General features: G+C 38.4%; 1 protein-coding gene across 2 annotated transcripts in view; it reads right to left on the bottom strand.

The window, feature by feature from the left end:
* Positions 1-424: 424 nt before the first annotated feature.
* The window catches only part of EMB140 (EMBRYO DEFECTIVE 140), a 29419-nt gene continuing 13266 nt past the window's right edge, over positions 425-16577 (bottom strand). The window contains exons 10-16 of one of the 2 annotated variants that reach the window (XM_088117967.1): positions 12750-12892; positions 12499-12622; positions 12062-12136; positions 4695-5036; positions 4505-4597; positions 1374-1488; positions 425-898 (exon numbers count right to left, since the gene is read on the bottom strand). In XM_088117967.1, the coding sequence (XP_087974093.1) occupies positions 636-898; positions 1374-1488; positions 4505-4597; positions 4695-5036; positions 12062-12136; positions 12499-12622; positions 12750-12892 (1155 nt within the window). In that variant the 3' untranslated portion in view covers positions 425-635. The remainder of the gene's footprint in view (positions 899-1373; positions 1489-4504; positions 4598-4694; positions 5037-12061; positions 12137-12498; positions 12623-12749; positions 12893-16577) is intronic. The other variant, XM_088117968.1, reaches the window with a different exon arrangement.

Genomic DNA, 16577 nt, shown 5'->3' with positions numbered 1-16577 from the left:
AAAGAATAAATTAAAGTTTAATGGCAGCTTAATTATGTTTTATTAATCATTTATGGCATCATTATCTAAAATGATATCAACTACTGTTTTTATTTACATAACATAATTCAACAAGATATAAAGTATCTATATATATAAGATAAAATAATTATAGAAAAAAATGAATTTAAATTGAGAAAGATATGCAATGGATAATAGGGAAGTATTGAGATTTTGAGATTGAGTTGTGAATGTGAATTAAGAAGCGAAAGCAAAGGGTTATATTTGCAGTTGGTTAAGGTTCAATATTAGAATAAAATAAAAATAATTTAGGTGATTGAAAAATAGGTTCACATTCGTAAGCATTGTCTTAAAGTATGAATAATCAAACACCATCATCTAGTGAACTGTCGTTTTTATCAAATAAAAAAAAAAAAAAAAAACCTGAAAATAAACTTAAATGGTGCACATCTCAAGTGGACTATATACAACAGACCCAATACAGGCATCCAAACAAAAGGATACCATAGTATACCTAAACAGAATTTTACTACACAGAAATAGTACTTTCTAAAGTAAAAACAAAAATCCCCTTGTGATATTGTGATATTAGGGGAGAAACTCTAACCTACGTCACAACAACAAAAAAAGCTAAATCAGCCTTTAAAATACAGTTTCCTGAATTCATCATTGGTTTTTGGCGTCTCATCATCTTGTTCCCCATTTTTTGGTTTATCTGCTGTCCAACCAAGCGCTCTAACATTCCTGGGCACTGCAAACGTGTTCTTTCCCTTGAGCTCGACACCGTCCCCTCCGTGCTTCCTTTCCGCTGGCTGTTCCTTGGCCTTCCTAGGCTCCTTCCCGAAACCTCTGGACTCGGGTCTCTTGCCTCCACCAGCTCGATCTGTAGCATGGCCTCCTACAAAAGGATATAATCAGAGACAGAGTTCTTGGTTTTTGTCCCATTCAGAGAGATGTATAAATAACTATAATTTATTGACTCAAGCTTTTGAATTTAGTAGTGATTTAAGATTCTAAAACCATATACTGAATACATCTACATGGCATTTCCTACTACTCCCACTAACAGTAGGCAGCTATAGATTTCCTATCACAATATCCCAAATATGGCAATAGAACCCTGGCTGACATGCAAGTGAGGCTGGTAGGTGTATGCATTTAATGTAGTGACTCCTCATTCATAGCATAATACATCCGTAACTTTTCATCTGAGTAAATATGAACAAAAAATAAGTATACTTTCCAAATTAAAAAGTTGGCAACATATGATATGATCAACGAAAAGTATGTCTTATTTAACTTTCTTATTTGATGACAGTGCATACTAATTTTGATTGGATGTTATCTAATTTTCATCTTTTTTTAAGCTATACCTTTCTTAGGATCAGACCGTGCAATGCTTATCCTTTTCCCAAGCAGCAACTGCTTGTTTTTTGCAACTGCAGCATCAAGATGTGCATCATCAGAGAAATCTACATATGCTAGTCCCTACAAATAAACAATTGAACCCATCAATAAGGTAGATATACATCAGTACTACAAAAAACCATGTCATCAATTTACAACCTTGTAACGGTGCTAGAGCTCGATCAAATAATCTTAGAAATGCACATGAATATGTTAATGCACTCACCAATCAAACAGAAATACACTAAATCCAAAAATAAGAAATATAATAGCAGGTTATGAAGGGAAATAAGAATAACCAAATAGTATATGTTAATATTCCTTGGTCTTTCTTGCAGTTTTCAATTCTCTTAAAGAAAAGTGCATCGATTCTTATGAAAAAAACACAATAATAATTCACTCTTTTTTTTAACAAGATACTAACTCTTCATTGAATTAATGAAAAGGAACAAAATTGTTCAAAGATACAAACTCTCGAAAGAGTGGAAGTACAAGTAAAATTGCAAATAAAGCCAAAGATTCAGGAAGATGTAATAAAAACACCCCAATTTAAATTTATCAAACTGGGGGAGTAAGGTTTAAATAGAGGAGATAAAGAACTCCAAAGAGAGGCCTTGAATTTAATAATAATTCATTCTGGAGATTTACTGTGAGTAACACTTCCTAAATAAGAGAGGAAGATAAATTTCATTTAGACAGGAAAAGGTTTATTCATGAAAATAACGAACAAATCCACCTCCTTGGCTCATCAAACATGCCACCAAATTTAAGAATCAACTTGCAAGTAAGCCATTTCTCTGTCAAAAATAAAACTGGCCTATAAGTCTATAAGTCAAAAATTAGCTAATAGAAATGCAAGGAATAAGATTCTAATCGACAATAGCAAAGAACCTTTGTAGCTTGTACACTTACATATCTCCTCAATTTCCAATTAAAACTCGCAACCCTCTCTGTGGCTTGTGACCTCCAATAGTTTTCACACGGAACAAGTTAGAGGCTTTTCTTCAGCCTTTTAGAAAATCACTTTTATTTAGAATGAAAATATAGAGAAAAATGGGCTGACAAAAATGTAGGCAGATCCAAAATAGAGGAGCCACAAGAACAACAAAAATGACTCCAGTTGTCCGTGAGTAGTGACCAAGAGGGAATATCAATATTAAATGAAAAGGAAATGACATTTCAAGGGTTCAAACACAAGATAGCATGTTAAATGACCACTAAAGCCAAAAACTTAAACGGATGGGTTATAGTAAATTTTATTATTTATTCATATTCTAAAATTTGAGCTGGAATGTTGATAACCAAGTATGGGACTTGAGGAGTGAGCAGAAGGATTTTCGACACAAAAATTGCAAACAGAGTTGTGCCCACAAAGAAGCTTCCCATGATCCAATGAGGAGAGGCTAAAAGAAAAGGTGTTGTGGTCACTATAATCTACTGGTAAATTCACCAAATCAGCTTTCCTCCATCTTACCAAATCTAACAACAAGCTGAGAGCTCCCTAGGTGAGTATTTTTTTGGAATTAAAGGTTCCCAAAAAAGTAAAAATATTTCTTCTGTCTGTCTTATAGAAGTCTCGAAATAGCTGAGAAGATCCATAAATAATTCCCAAATTGGGTGCTTTCTCCCACAGTTTGTTGTCCTCGTACCAAGAATGATGAATCCTAAGACCATATCTTTTTTTTTTCCTAATAAGAACCAAACTTTTCATTAATATATATGAAACAAAATTGAGACGTTCAAAAATACAAATTCCCAAGGGGGTGAAAAGTGTAAAGCAGAAAAATAAATACATAAAATAAAGGCAAACAACTAAAGCCCTAAGAAGGCCTCCCAAGAAGAACAAATCGTGGTAACTGAGAAACTTTAAACTTGGCCATATCTAAACAATCAAACCAATCCCTCTGCTTGTCTTCGAAGATCCTTTGGTTCCTTTCGGACCACAATATGTAAATTAAGGCTTTCACTGAATTGACCCTATCTTCTATCATTGTCCTTTTGCTCTTAGGGCTGATTTTTCTGCTGAAAGAGTTTGGTTTATTGGTTTGTCTCCCCTAATCTGGTATGTGATTGGATGTTAGAATGTCTTGCGGGCATGAGTTTTAAAAACAAGGCTCAGATCCCTTGGAATTGAGTCAATTACGGAAATTATTTTTTGTAGTGTACAACATTATGACGGTACTCTAACCACAAGAAATTCTTTCGTACTTATAGCCTCCTCATGATTATGTATGATTGGAAGGCTCTTATAACCACTTGTTTTCTTTGGGTGGAGGGTACGCTGTTTCTTTGCCTCTTTTTTGTCAATATATATCTTTTTTCTATTGTGGCAACTTGTAAGGGTCTGTGAGTAGAATTGGGTACTGGATTATGGACACCGTTGGTTCTCCTTGCAAAACTTGTCCATTGAAAATTTTTGGATGTGCTTTTCTCTTATTCAATATATTGGTGCAGTTTTTGCAGATTGAAGGAAGTGGTTTTGGTTGTTTCAGCACGTCGTTTTGTTAAGGTATTACGTGTTTTCTTCTCTAATGTTTTATTCTCATTGTAATTTTTTGAGATTTGTTGTGTGTTTAGTCCTTTTTTGCTCTCTTTTGGAGTTTGTATCCTGGAACATTTTCTTCTTTTTCATCTATCAATGAAAAATTTGTTTCTGGTTCAAAAAGACTAAATGAATACTATCATATAGATAAAGAAGTAAACAAAACAGACATTAGTGGTAGGATTCTTTCTTTTTTTTTTTTTTTCAGTTCATAAAAGTTAAATTAGAAAGAGAATAGACCTTATGACTCAAAAGAAGGCTAAGAGGAAACTAAGAGATCAAAAACCCCATCAAACCCACCTATCTAACTTCCAACATTGCTAAGTATTAGCATTTTCGGTATTCCATGAAAGACATCTATATGTCCTTCCAAGTTCCAAACATATAAATAATATCAACAACCAAATTGTCGAAAATCTTCTATCACAATTAGAAGCAAGCATTCTAAATTTCCCAAAAAAAAAATAACAGTTCGCAATTAATAAGAACTTGTCATCAAGTTATATAACAAGATAACAGATGAATAGAAATCTTGGAGGGAGAGGAAGAGAAGACCCGTGATTTTCCAGTAAACTTATCGTGCAATATTCGAACTGCGACAACTCCACCAACATCTTCAAAGAAGTCCCGCAAGTGCTCATAAGTTGCCTGTCAGAGTTGCAGTGAAGCAACATTAACCATGTGCTCATCCATGAAGATGCAGAGAATGAACTAAAATTAGATAGGCGCTTTGGGAATAACTTGCCTTGAGGTTGAGGTTGGAGATGAATGCAGTGCATTGGTCACTATATACTTTCCCTTTTTCCTGGACGGAATCTTTCATTTGTTGGTCACTTGCATCATTAGATTTTTTAACTCTTGCTTTGCTATCTCCTGTTTGATCATCTAAGTTTTGTGATTGACCTTTACCCTTTCCGTCAACCTTCTTTGTCTCATGTACAACATCTTTTCGTCGTTTGGCAGGAGACTCTACATTGGATGCCTCTCCACCCAATTTTCGCTTACCATGATCACTCTGCTTAACAAGATTTTCTGACTCGTCCATCTGTAACTTATATGACTTTAACTCTTCGAGACGAGGATTAACCTAAGATAATATCCACTAAGATGTGTTAGTAGTTCATTGAAGAAACAAACAACCACTTAATTGATTGTTTCATAAAAATTAAAATAACGATAAATATAGACTATACAAGTTTTGACTTTCGGATCTTTTGCAGCTAAAGCTTAGAGTGATATCTGCAGAAATTTATACAAACTGAATCTTTTGATCTTTTACCTTTGCATATAAAAAATTATTGCTCATAGCTAAGCAAGAAATGGTATTTTCATGCCCAATTACCCAAGTCACAGGGACTGCATTCAAATGCCTAGAAGAATTGACTTATATTTTTCATAAGATGAAGAAAATAAAGTTGATTTCAAACTTGTTTTTTATGTCATGGACTGTAAAGTAACGATGATGCTAAGGATGTCTTGAAAATTCTGCAAGTTATAATAAGGTGGTGGTATTACAAGGAGTAGAAGTATAAATTCAATCAGTACCAGCATTGATGTCCTTACAATGGTATAAATTCTATCTCTCCTCCAAAGGATAAAATAAAGTCAATGAACACCAGCAACGTATGTCAGCTGCCTATAGTGGAAGCAGTTCTGACCAAAACATTTTCATGGAAGGCAGCTCATTAATAAGGATGGTCTAAAGAGGGAATGGAACCAATGAAAACAGTGTTGCTAGAATCATAACAATTATTATGGACATAGAAATAAGATAGAAGAGAGAATACGAATAAACTCATTGGCCACTGCAGTATACTAAGGGTGCAAATTCTAGAATACTGAATACCACAGAAACATGATACACACACATACATTAATGTATTAAGGAGCAACTGTGTTAACAAAAAGAACTTGTGCCAGGTGTCCAATGAGATCGTAGAGAAGCTTAGGAATATCATAAAGTTGCGTGAAGCTACCCCATCTTTTCTTTTCTTTTTTTGACAACAAAAAGAATTTTTCATTGAAAAGGAAAAAAAAAAACACTGAGCAAGTTACATTAACTTCCAAAAGTAGAGCATAAACAACCCAACCAAGAACCAAAAAATACATACACACTCTAAGCCAAGCCAAAATACCAAAGAGAACCAATACAAACCAAAAACCCTTATGCTTAGGACCAACCTAAACACAGAAACAACCAAACAAAAATCCTAAGAAAGCAGCCCAAGGAACTTGGCAAAACAGAAGCTGAGCCACCTAATGAAGAAGCTAAACAAAAAGCTTACAAAAGATCCACTCCCCAAATGGAAAACCATGAACCAAAAATTGATTCAAGTGCAGCGACGACAGGACCGCCAAAGAGAACAAAAACAATGAATTAAGGAAGCCAAGCTCAAAAGCAAGACCAAAACATCACTGCTCCTGCTTCTTCTTACCGACTTTAGGCTTCAGCAAACTCTTCTTTTTTACTTTTTCCTCGCCATTTGAAATAGGAACCAAAATTATTCTGGATTTTTTCAAAAAACCAGCACCCTCATCTCCTAATTTCTCTTTTACATACTTAACCTCATCGGAGTTTTCTAAATTTGAGGAGAAGAATCGATCCCATCCTCCAGAATCCAAATTTCTTTAATTTCCCCATTGCTGGGATGAAACAGAGAAGAAAGCTCGTCCCTGAAAGTTCCAACTTCACTCTTCCCTAGATTCTTGCCAATCCACATCAGAGTTACAATAGTCATCACCACTAACACTTACCCCATCTAGTGAAATGAAATAATACCGAGATCAACAGAATTAGCACCATGACAAACATGGAACATGATAGAGCTATCATAAATCAAAATAACCTACAGTTTTTAGAATATCAGTTTTACTTTTACTTAAAGTAACCTCTTCTAACACCTAACTCTGCAATAAGCACTACTGTCGTAAATATTGGTGGTGCCAATGAAAAATCTCTTTGAACTTGAAATGAAAAAACCAATAGCTTGAAAAACATTTAAAATATTCTAAAATTAAAATATTTTAAATAACCCAATTAGATTAAATATACTAATAAAAATCAGTATTTTCAAAGTTCAAGGCACACCTTGAGGCGACAAGTCTTATCATCACCTTAAGGCGAGAGGCGACAAAAAGGCGTCACCAAGTGAAGGGAGGAGTACTTAAATAATAAATAAATATCATCTATAGCAATTTTACATATTAAAAAAATACTCTAGATGAAAATATTTATAAAACTATTTAATGTGCCAACAAAATTTAACTCAAATAATTAAGAAAAAATTTAAATATAAATATAAATTTTAAAAAAATGAAGTAAAATTAGTGGTTAAATAGAATACTAAAATTAAATAAAATTTAAACTATCAACTTAAATAAAAAATTCACTGCCATCCGGCCTTTGCTACCAGATGGCAAGGCAATTGTGTGCAGTTAACGTGGCTTGAAAATGTAAAATAGAATAGGAAAAGACTCGAGCCAATGTAAAAGAGAATAGGAAAAGACTCAATTCCATGCAAAGGACGAAGTAGCAGCAAAGGAGGAAGGCTTTCAGGTGTGGGTATTTCGATTTTTGGGTGTGCGTTTTCATTTTTTTAGGGTTTCTTTCGTTGATTTTTAACATTGTAACAAATAAAAAATAAAAGAGGGTTGCCTTGCCTTATGGCGATGGCGCACCAAGGCAAGGCAAAGTGCACAAAAGCGAGCTGCTGATTGAAGGCACTCGCCTCGATGCTATTCAAGGTGCGGCACACTCGAGCCAAAACGCCTCGCCTTTTGTGGCGAGCGCCTAGGTGCACCTTGAAAACACTGATAAAAATTGAATGATCCTTTGCACCTTGAAAACACTAATAAAAATTGAATGATCCTTTTACATCTTAATGAAAGATATGCTAAATATGTGATTGGAACCAAAGGCAAGCAGAAGCAGGATACTGAAGCCATGGGTGCAGCTTGAATTAAAAATTAAATTTCAATTTGACAGTACAGGGAAAAGGAGTTTAAAATTTTAAAACAAAAAATAATAATTAAAAACGTCAATACTATGGTATAAAATCCTAAAAGAGCTTTACTATGTTACAAATTTTGTGACATAACATATATCAGATATGGTAAAACACCTACTCTTTCAGCACTACCATGAAAGGGAGAAGAAACAAGCATCTCCCCCAGGAATCTCCACAACAACAATTAAAGATGAGGCACACATCATATGAATGAAGAAGTTTGCATCCATTACCAAAATAAAATTGAGAATAAAGCATTAAAGAATGCATAATGAATCATCCCACTCGCCCCCAAGGGATGGTCCCGTCACCTACCCAAAGATTGTATGTTTGAATCCAATCTTTGGTCCAGTTTGGGCCTTGGGGCAAGTGCAGCTTTTATTTTTTATAAAAAAAAAATAATAATAAATGAATGAATGATGCCACTCCTACATTGACACCTTTGTTGACTTTACATGTAAAATACCAAGGGTGTTCAAAAAACCTGGTGACTTGAGCAACCCGGAAAACTCAACCCAAACTGTAAAAGTTGAGTTGTGTTAGAAATTTTTTCAAGTTGGGTTAGGTTGAATTTTTTAAGAACCGAAAATTTGGTTCGGTTAGGGGGTTTAATAACATTTTGGTCGGTTCAACTCGAACCAAACCCAACCTGTTAAATTAAAATGTATATATATAATATATATATTTGTAAGTTATGGTTTTACTTTCTTGCCTCCCTTCCCTCCCCCTGCATCTCCTCTTTCTCCACCCCCCCCCCCCTTCCCCCTTCCGTCTCCCCCTTTGTCTCCCCTCCCCCTCCATCTCCCCCTAGTCTCCCCTACACCCTCTCTACTTTCTACACCTATAACCCTCAAATCGTCGCAACCTTAGATCCACCATCAAGAAGTGTTCTCTGTCGTCCATGAACACCGACTTCTTCGCCCATTCAATACTGCTCCAATATTGGTGTCGCCATCTTATTCAACTTGGGGTTGTTCAATTGGTCGCCAGAGATGGAAACGAAGGTGTATACGTCCAATTTGGAAAAGAGATTGACCTCTATGAGGCCATGGGCTTTGATGATTCTAATTTCCAATGGCTGAACCTCCATTTTTGAAGCAAAAACAGAAAAATAGAGAGATTTGGGGAAATTGGTTAATGTGAAAAATGGAATTGAGAGTTGAAATTTAAAGAGAGGAGATGAAATTTTTTGGTCAAATCAAAAGAAACTGTACGCCTTTTCTCTAGTTTTCTTCTGTGCTCCAATTTAGATTCTTGCCTCTTGTCCTCCTCTCCTCTCTTGATTTCATCACCTCACTCATCAATCTCACACCATCGCCTCTCACAATTCTCATCTATATGTCGCCGCAATCTTTCTTCATCTATTTCTCTTACCTTTCTCAACCTGATGACCCCACCCGACCCAACCCGAAAATTTTGGGTTGGGTTGGGTTGAGTTGTGTTAGGTTGGGTTGGCTATTGTGTTCGATTCCATCAGTTTCCTGATGTGGACCAACCTTGGGTTGGTCGGTTGGTTCAAAACATTTTCCGAACCCGACCCGACCCAACCCGTGAACACGCCTATACAATACCATTTGAGACCGAGAAAGAAAGCATCTCTTTTTTCAAAAACTCGGTACTTGAAAATAAATCCCCTTATAAGCCAACTGGACAAAAAATTCTTAGGTGAATGTTCTTTTCAAGTCCTCCTAATTGGTGAAAGTGAAGTGCAAAGGCTTGATGGAACCAAAAAATGTTGAAGAGTCACAGAAGAATAGGAGCCCAAAAGGCATCCAAACTCCACAAGCAGGAATAACTGTACCGCAGAAAAATAACAGACCCAGCATCCTTAAGAAAGGATGAGAACCCCACATACACACAGTAATTAATAAGACACATATCTATAGTTTGTTTATAGAAGCACCAAATTATTTACTTTAAATTCCTAAAATTAAATATTTGCATATCCTAATTAAAAAATAATGACAACAAATGGAAATAAAGAAATAAACTTTAATGTCCATTCTATAGTATAGATACCTGATATTCTGATATGACCAAGAATAATATAGCTATTCCATGCCTTGCATTTTCTTTATGGTTCGTGGGAATAGCCATACCACTTCTTTTTGTCCTATCCTCCCTATAATATTGAAGTCTTTCTAATCTTAATGGAAGGTTCAATAAATTTCCAGTGTAGTTTCTCAAAATAAAAAAGGAATACATTCCATCTGTATTCTGTAGAAAACTTACAATAATGAGAGCACTAGTGGAAATACTTCTAATCCTCTAGATAATGTTGTCCAAATGTTGTGGTACTAGGCATTGCACTTCTTGTGTGCTCAGTGTCACAACCATACTAGTAGAGAGTAGGTTGTGACGCGCACGTAGTGTGCAAGTGTTAGCGACAAGCATATGTCGCCCATCGGGCCATGTCAAGGGCCGAGAGTGAAGTGCCGTGATGCGACCAAGGAGGATGGTGCATCACCTATCACACCATATGGATGTGCTCAAGAATGCCTAGAGAAGGCATATGCAGAATGCAAAGCGAAGGCGACGTCAGTGGTGTCGGTGACAAGCTCAACGGGGGCCAGTTGGGGCCCCGAGCCACGACCCTAGAAGTTGGGGTTCCGTCGAGAGTTTGGACGAGCGGCTTTAAAGTTAGATGCATATTAGTGAGATATGTAAGCACGCCAAGTTTCGTGTCAATCGGAGTTCAAACGTGCACTCTACGTTGGCGAGTGACTCCTCGCCACTTTCGACGTTCATGCCTGCCAAGTCAAGTTTGCCTTAGAATGTACCTTAGGGGGAGGCATGGTGTTGGCTCTCCACCACCCCTGCGCCATGTCAGGGCCTAAGTGAGCCACCCCATGGCACATGCGTGTGTCATGGCGAGGGCGAGCGTCTACAAGACGAGTGTCTTGGGCGACTTCCGTCGAGGATAGAAAACTCGAGGACAATGTCGGGCGGCACGGGTGTGCCGGCATTGCGCCTCGGTCCATGTGTCGGAGGTTGCACCACGGGGGTCCCTATGCGGTACGGTATGCTCAAACGACACGACACGAGCGCAAGAGTCGTCGTGCCACGATAGTGTCCGGATGGCTGGATGTCCGGAAGGTCCCGATCATTAAGACAAGCACATGGGTCGGTTCTCGGTATGCGTGCCCAAGTGAGCAGTGAAGCCCGATGACATCCCGACGCTCGGGGTGACATCCTAAAGTACCGGTGGGCACCCGGTAAGTGAGAAAAAGCTAGTCTTGGCCCGGTAAGCGGCAAGACTCATCCCGATTGCCAAGTTTAGTCATTCATTGTCCGGAAGTCGGCAGGAATCATCCCGGCAGTACCCGGTAAGGCCGTTTAGCCCGTTATTGACTAGTTTCTCGGCAGGAATGGTCCTAGAGACGTCCGATGGGTCCGATAAGCTAGTTCTGACATAGTTAAGCGGCAGGAATGTCCCGGTTGTACCCGGTTGGCGTTTTAAGCTCGTTCTGACCCCGTTATTGGTCAGAACTCATCCCGGTAAGATCCTGGCTCATCGTAGGAGCGGGACGGTCGAGTGACCGAGAACCAAGATGGTTGAGAACAAGTTGCGACGTCGCGTTCAGAAGACCTTGGCCTAGAATAGAGGCAAGGTAGAGCCGTGGGACTTGGCCTAGTGTAGAGGCAAGCCGGCTAGAGTCGCGTTAGAGTTTAAATGCACGTACGGGCGACGTGCATTGCCGAGTCAAGTGAGAATTCCGCTGCAAGTGAAGCTCGGTCGAGGAAGAAAGAATCTCGCCTAAGGTCCGACGAAGCCACAAAGGGGCGCGAAAAGTGGATTGGAGCTAGAGTTCCTCGTCAGGCTGGCCATGGTCGAGCTTAGATCATGGCGCCACACGGTTGAAAAATGTACGACCGTGACACTCAGCTTATGAACTTTCTTTCCATTATCAACAATATTTATTAGTTCTATCCCAAAAACATGGTGAAACAAAACCCAAGATAACATGTGTTTTTTTTCCTGATAAGAAATTGAAACTTACAATTATGATTGTAAAAAGAACCAGAAGAGGATCCAACTGTCATATGCAGTTCGTCTTCATGGATCAAAAATCAAGATAACTGGAAAATTGTAAAAGAAATGTACCTTCCTAGCAGCATGATCAAAATCTTCGAGACTGCCCAATTCCCTCTCAAAGCGTAACCAAGAATAGCAAATATCCTGAACAATTTTCCTTTTTTCAGGAATATAATGTATTATCTAATCCAAAATATATTGAATAATGCATAAAGAAACGATTCTGAAACCTTTCTACATTTACAAAAAAGGTTTATTAATATTCGAATGATAAAATTGTGTTTTTGATCTTTAATAGAAGTGTATTGACATTTACATAATAAAAATATTAAAGATGAGAAATATAGGCATGTTAAAAAATACTAAATGTGCCTTCGTTTTTAGAGATCTATCCCAAAAAGTATTAGTATCTATTCATTCAAAGGAAGATACGAAACCTGCAATGAAAGAAACAAAGAAGAAAAAAGAATCTCTACGGAGATTGTCACCAATAGAAGTAATTTTACCTCCGAACCACTCCCTGGGAATCTTTTGCTGTAACATCTCTTATATATAGATCTGGCATCATTTATATGTTTCAACTCAATTTCCATTGCTATATATCCCTCCCATGCTGCCAATAACGAGCCACTGCAAACATTACAGCAAGGGAAAAAGAAATGACTTCCAAAAAATGCAGACAAAGAAGAAAAATGTTTCATAATGGGGTGGCAAGGAAGCAAGAAAGTGTGTTTCATAAAAAGGCAACGAGGAAAACCAGATCTTAAGCAGACTTTCCCAAACTCCACGGGCGGCAACTAGATCTTTCCCCAAGTTGAGCTCTAAACGGGCCCAGTAAGCATACAAATGCAACAAACCTTCTGAATTCTTTAGGTGTGGTGACAAGTAATCTGATGCACGCTATAAAGTAATTAAGAGTTAGTATTCCAGAGGAAGTCTAACTAAATAGATTAATTCAAATAAGCAGAAAGTAAAATTCAACTATGTGGCGAGAGTTAACAACCTTAGAAGAATTAAACTAGGATAAGAATAATGTTCTATTTTGTGCCATTTCCTTCCTGCTGCATAATCTACAAAGATTCCCCTTTTGTTTGTGATCTTTCGTACCCATAATGACGAGTCGCTTGATCTCCAAATTTTAAAGAACTTTTGATTTTCAGGGCTAAGGATGAGGTCTGTGAATGCTTCGAGCATCATTAATAACAGATTTTCCACTACAATGGCATATCTGGTTGAAACCCCTCTCTCCAGCCAAAAAAATCTGCTTACACTTTTCCAATTGTAATCAAGCACAAAGATTTTGTGCTCAACAGCACACCTGATAGCTTCAAGAGATGCTACCATGGTTGTCTACTACTTCAGTTGCATGAGACATTGTATGATCGGGAAGGGTGGTGAGAGAGAGAGAGGAGAAATCTATTGGAATTCTATATGCAAGCAAAATAACTCTCTATTTTTTTTATAAGAAACTGCACTTTCACTGAGAGAAATGAAAAATAGATACAAAAACAAGGAGGGCATACAAAAAACAGCCTTGCAAAAGGGAGCCCCTAAAGAAACGGGCTCCAATCCAAAAGAATGAGACCTAGCTGATAATTACATAAGGTCTTAGTGACGAAACCCCATAAGGAAGTATTAAACCTAATGAGGTCCCAAACATAATCCACAGTTTTCTCCACCCCCTAAACAGCCTATTGTTCCTCTCCAACCAGATATCCCATAACATAGCCAAGAAACACGCTTGCAAAAGAAAACGACCTCTACCACGAAAAGGGGAGAATAACAACACTTCCTCCATCATCGCCTTACAATCTCTGGAATGGACCCAAGCAAGCCCAAAACATCTAAAGAAACAAAGCCATAAATCCTGCGCGAACTGACAGGTCCACATCAAATGCTCAAGATCTTCCGAGGCACTCTTACAGAGAACACACCACTACGGGCTCAGGCAAAAGGAAGACATCCTCTGAATATGATCCATGGTATTGACTTTTCCAAGTAAGACTTGCCACCCAAAGAACTTAATCTTCTTTGGAATTTTAATCTTCCAAAGAGAGGTAAACCTAGGGGTCACCCAGGAAAAAGAAGAAGAAAAAGAAGAAGACGGGGAGTTCAGGACCTAGAAAAAGGAGCTATAAGAAAAACCTTTCGAAGAATTGGGGGTCCAAACCCTCACATCTTCCCTTCCAGAAGAGAACTGTAGATAGCGGATCAAGTAACGCGGAAACCTCTAATGATTCCCGATCAGTCAAGGAACAGGAGCCCTAAAGAAATGGACAAACCTTCTTCCCCAAGATTCAAAATCTTGGCTACAAAAAGGAGCTTCTTTTCAGACAGAAAGTATAACCGAGGGAACACAAGACACAGAGGTTTGTCTCCTACCCAAGTATCCTCCCAAAAGTAAGTATTAAGACCCTCCCCCACTGAGTCACGTAAAGATTGAGAAAAGACGGGATAACACAAAGCAATAGCCTTCCAGGGATTGTAATTGCTCACCTTAGACCCACCGGTCGGAACCCAGTTAAACGTATGTAACCCATACTTACTCATGATAATCTTTCGCCACAAGGCGTTAGATTCGTGGTAGAAATGCCATAACCATTTAGCCAGGAAAGCCTTGTTCCTAAGTCTCAAATTCCCAATGCCCAGACCTCCGCTTCCAGAGGCTTGGACACCTCTTTCCGGTTCACGAGATGAGCCCCACCCCCTTCCTCCACACCTTCCCAGAGAAATTCCCTCATTATCTTCTCTAACCCTTCACTCACAATCACTGGGATCTTGAGAAGGGATAGAAAGTAGTTCGGTATACCCCTCAAGACAGATTGAATTAAAGTGAGTCTCTCCTTTCGAAAAGAAGGCCTTCTTCCAAGAGGAGAGGTGTTTCTGAAATTTTTCCAGCACCGGCGTCCAAAAGATAGTAGACTTAGGATTATGACCTAAAGGAAGATCGAGATAAGAGGACGGAAACTTACCAACTTCACACCCCACAAGGGTCGCCCACTCCCTAAGCTTACCATCCTCACAATTAACACCCAATAAATAACCATTGCCTCTGTTTAAGCAAAATAACTCTCTATGATTTAGGGGATACTTGAATTAGGGATGTGAGAATTTTTAATTGGAAGGGTTTGAATTTGAATAAGCTAATTAGAGAGCCTGGTTAACATAATCCTTAGTCTAAATAGATCCTAGGAATCTCCATAAAAAGGGGTCATACAAAGAAGTCATCGTGACTGCAGAGAAAGAGGGGAGTGCAGAGAATAATTTTGTATTTGCCCAATCCCAGAAAATTTCCTTTGTTGTACTCGTATATTTTGCTCATGTTGCTTGAATTCCTTGGTTTTCCCGCATTCTCCAAATCAAGCTTGTGACACTTACAAGTTGCACATACAATTAAACTTGGATGCGTCCCTTGAGAGGAAAACTCAAGCCAAACAGCCAAACAATTACTCACCTCCATCTACCTCAACTTACTCTATTTATAACCACTTCTCTCTAACAAAATTATAAGGTAATGACAAGCACACCCCTAAAAACCGACCTATTACAGTATCATCATTACTCCAATCCAACATGGTGTGGGTCATATTCAAAGATCCTAAACCACCGACATTGTATCCACCTTCATGTGCATCATTTGAACATCTTTCACACCAAAAATGAATTGTTCGTGACTAACTACCCCTACCAAAGAAAACCTGTATCTCGAGAGAGGGAAAGAAGAAAAAGAAAACCAACTTGGAAAAGTATATACTTGAAATTTTTGATGGAGCACTTGAACAAAACCCTAATGGGCACAAAACCCTAAGGCACAAAACCCTAATGGGCACAAAACCCTAATGGGCGCAAAACCCTAATGGGCATCAAAACCCTAATGGGCAAGAAACCTAAAAACCTAGAGCTCTGATACCATGTAGAGACTAAGGTTGGAGAGAATCCAACGTTCATGTATTCTCATTATTAAAGTCTATATGTATAGACAAATATACAAGGTTGACCTAATCCTACAAAGAGAAGGTAAAGGACAAATTAATATTAATACAAGAATATAAAATATACTAATATATACTCTAACAGTCATAATCAGTGTTGTTGAGGTGCAGCCAAGCGCTCACCTATGGCGAGAGGCAAGGTGAGGCAAGGCCTTCTCGCCATTCAAGTACCTATGGCAAGCACCTTCAAGGTGCTCGCCATTTGCGCCTTTCAGTCGACATGAACGCGTGTTCAAGGTGACACAAGCACTCGCCTTCATGAAGCTACTTTGTCTTCAATTCTTTGAACCATAATCTTTAGGATGGGAGAAGGCAAGTGCCTACGTCGCCTTGAACACGCGTTCATGGAGACTAAAAGGCGCAAGTGGGGAGCACCTTATTGAAGGGCTTGCCGTAGGTACTTGCATAGCAAGAAGGCCTTGTCTCACCTTGCTCACGCCATGGGCGGGCACCTGGCTGCACCTCAACAACGCTGGGAGAAGAACACTTTAAGGATTATGACCCAATAGGATTCTAAAATGAAAGACTTTAAAGATTATGACCCAAAAGGAAGTCCTAGATGGGAGGAGGATAGATCCCCAACGCTACAACCT

The sequence above is a fragment of the Momordica charantia genome (assembly GCF_013281855.1).
Source record: "Momordica charantia cultivar OHB3-1 chromosome 9 unlocalized genomic scaffold, Mcharantia_2.0 BLBB01000009.1, whole genome shotgun sequence".
NCBI lineage: Eukaryota > Viridiplantae > Streptophyta > Magnoliopsida > Cucurbitales > Cucurbitaceae > Momordica > Momordica charantia.
This window is presented reverse-complemented; position numbering and strand designations above follow the sequence as displayed.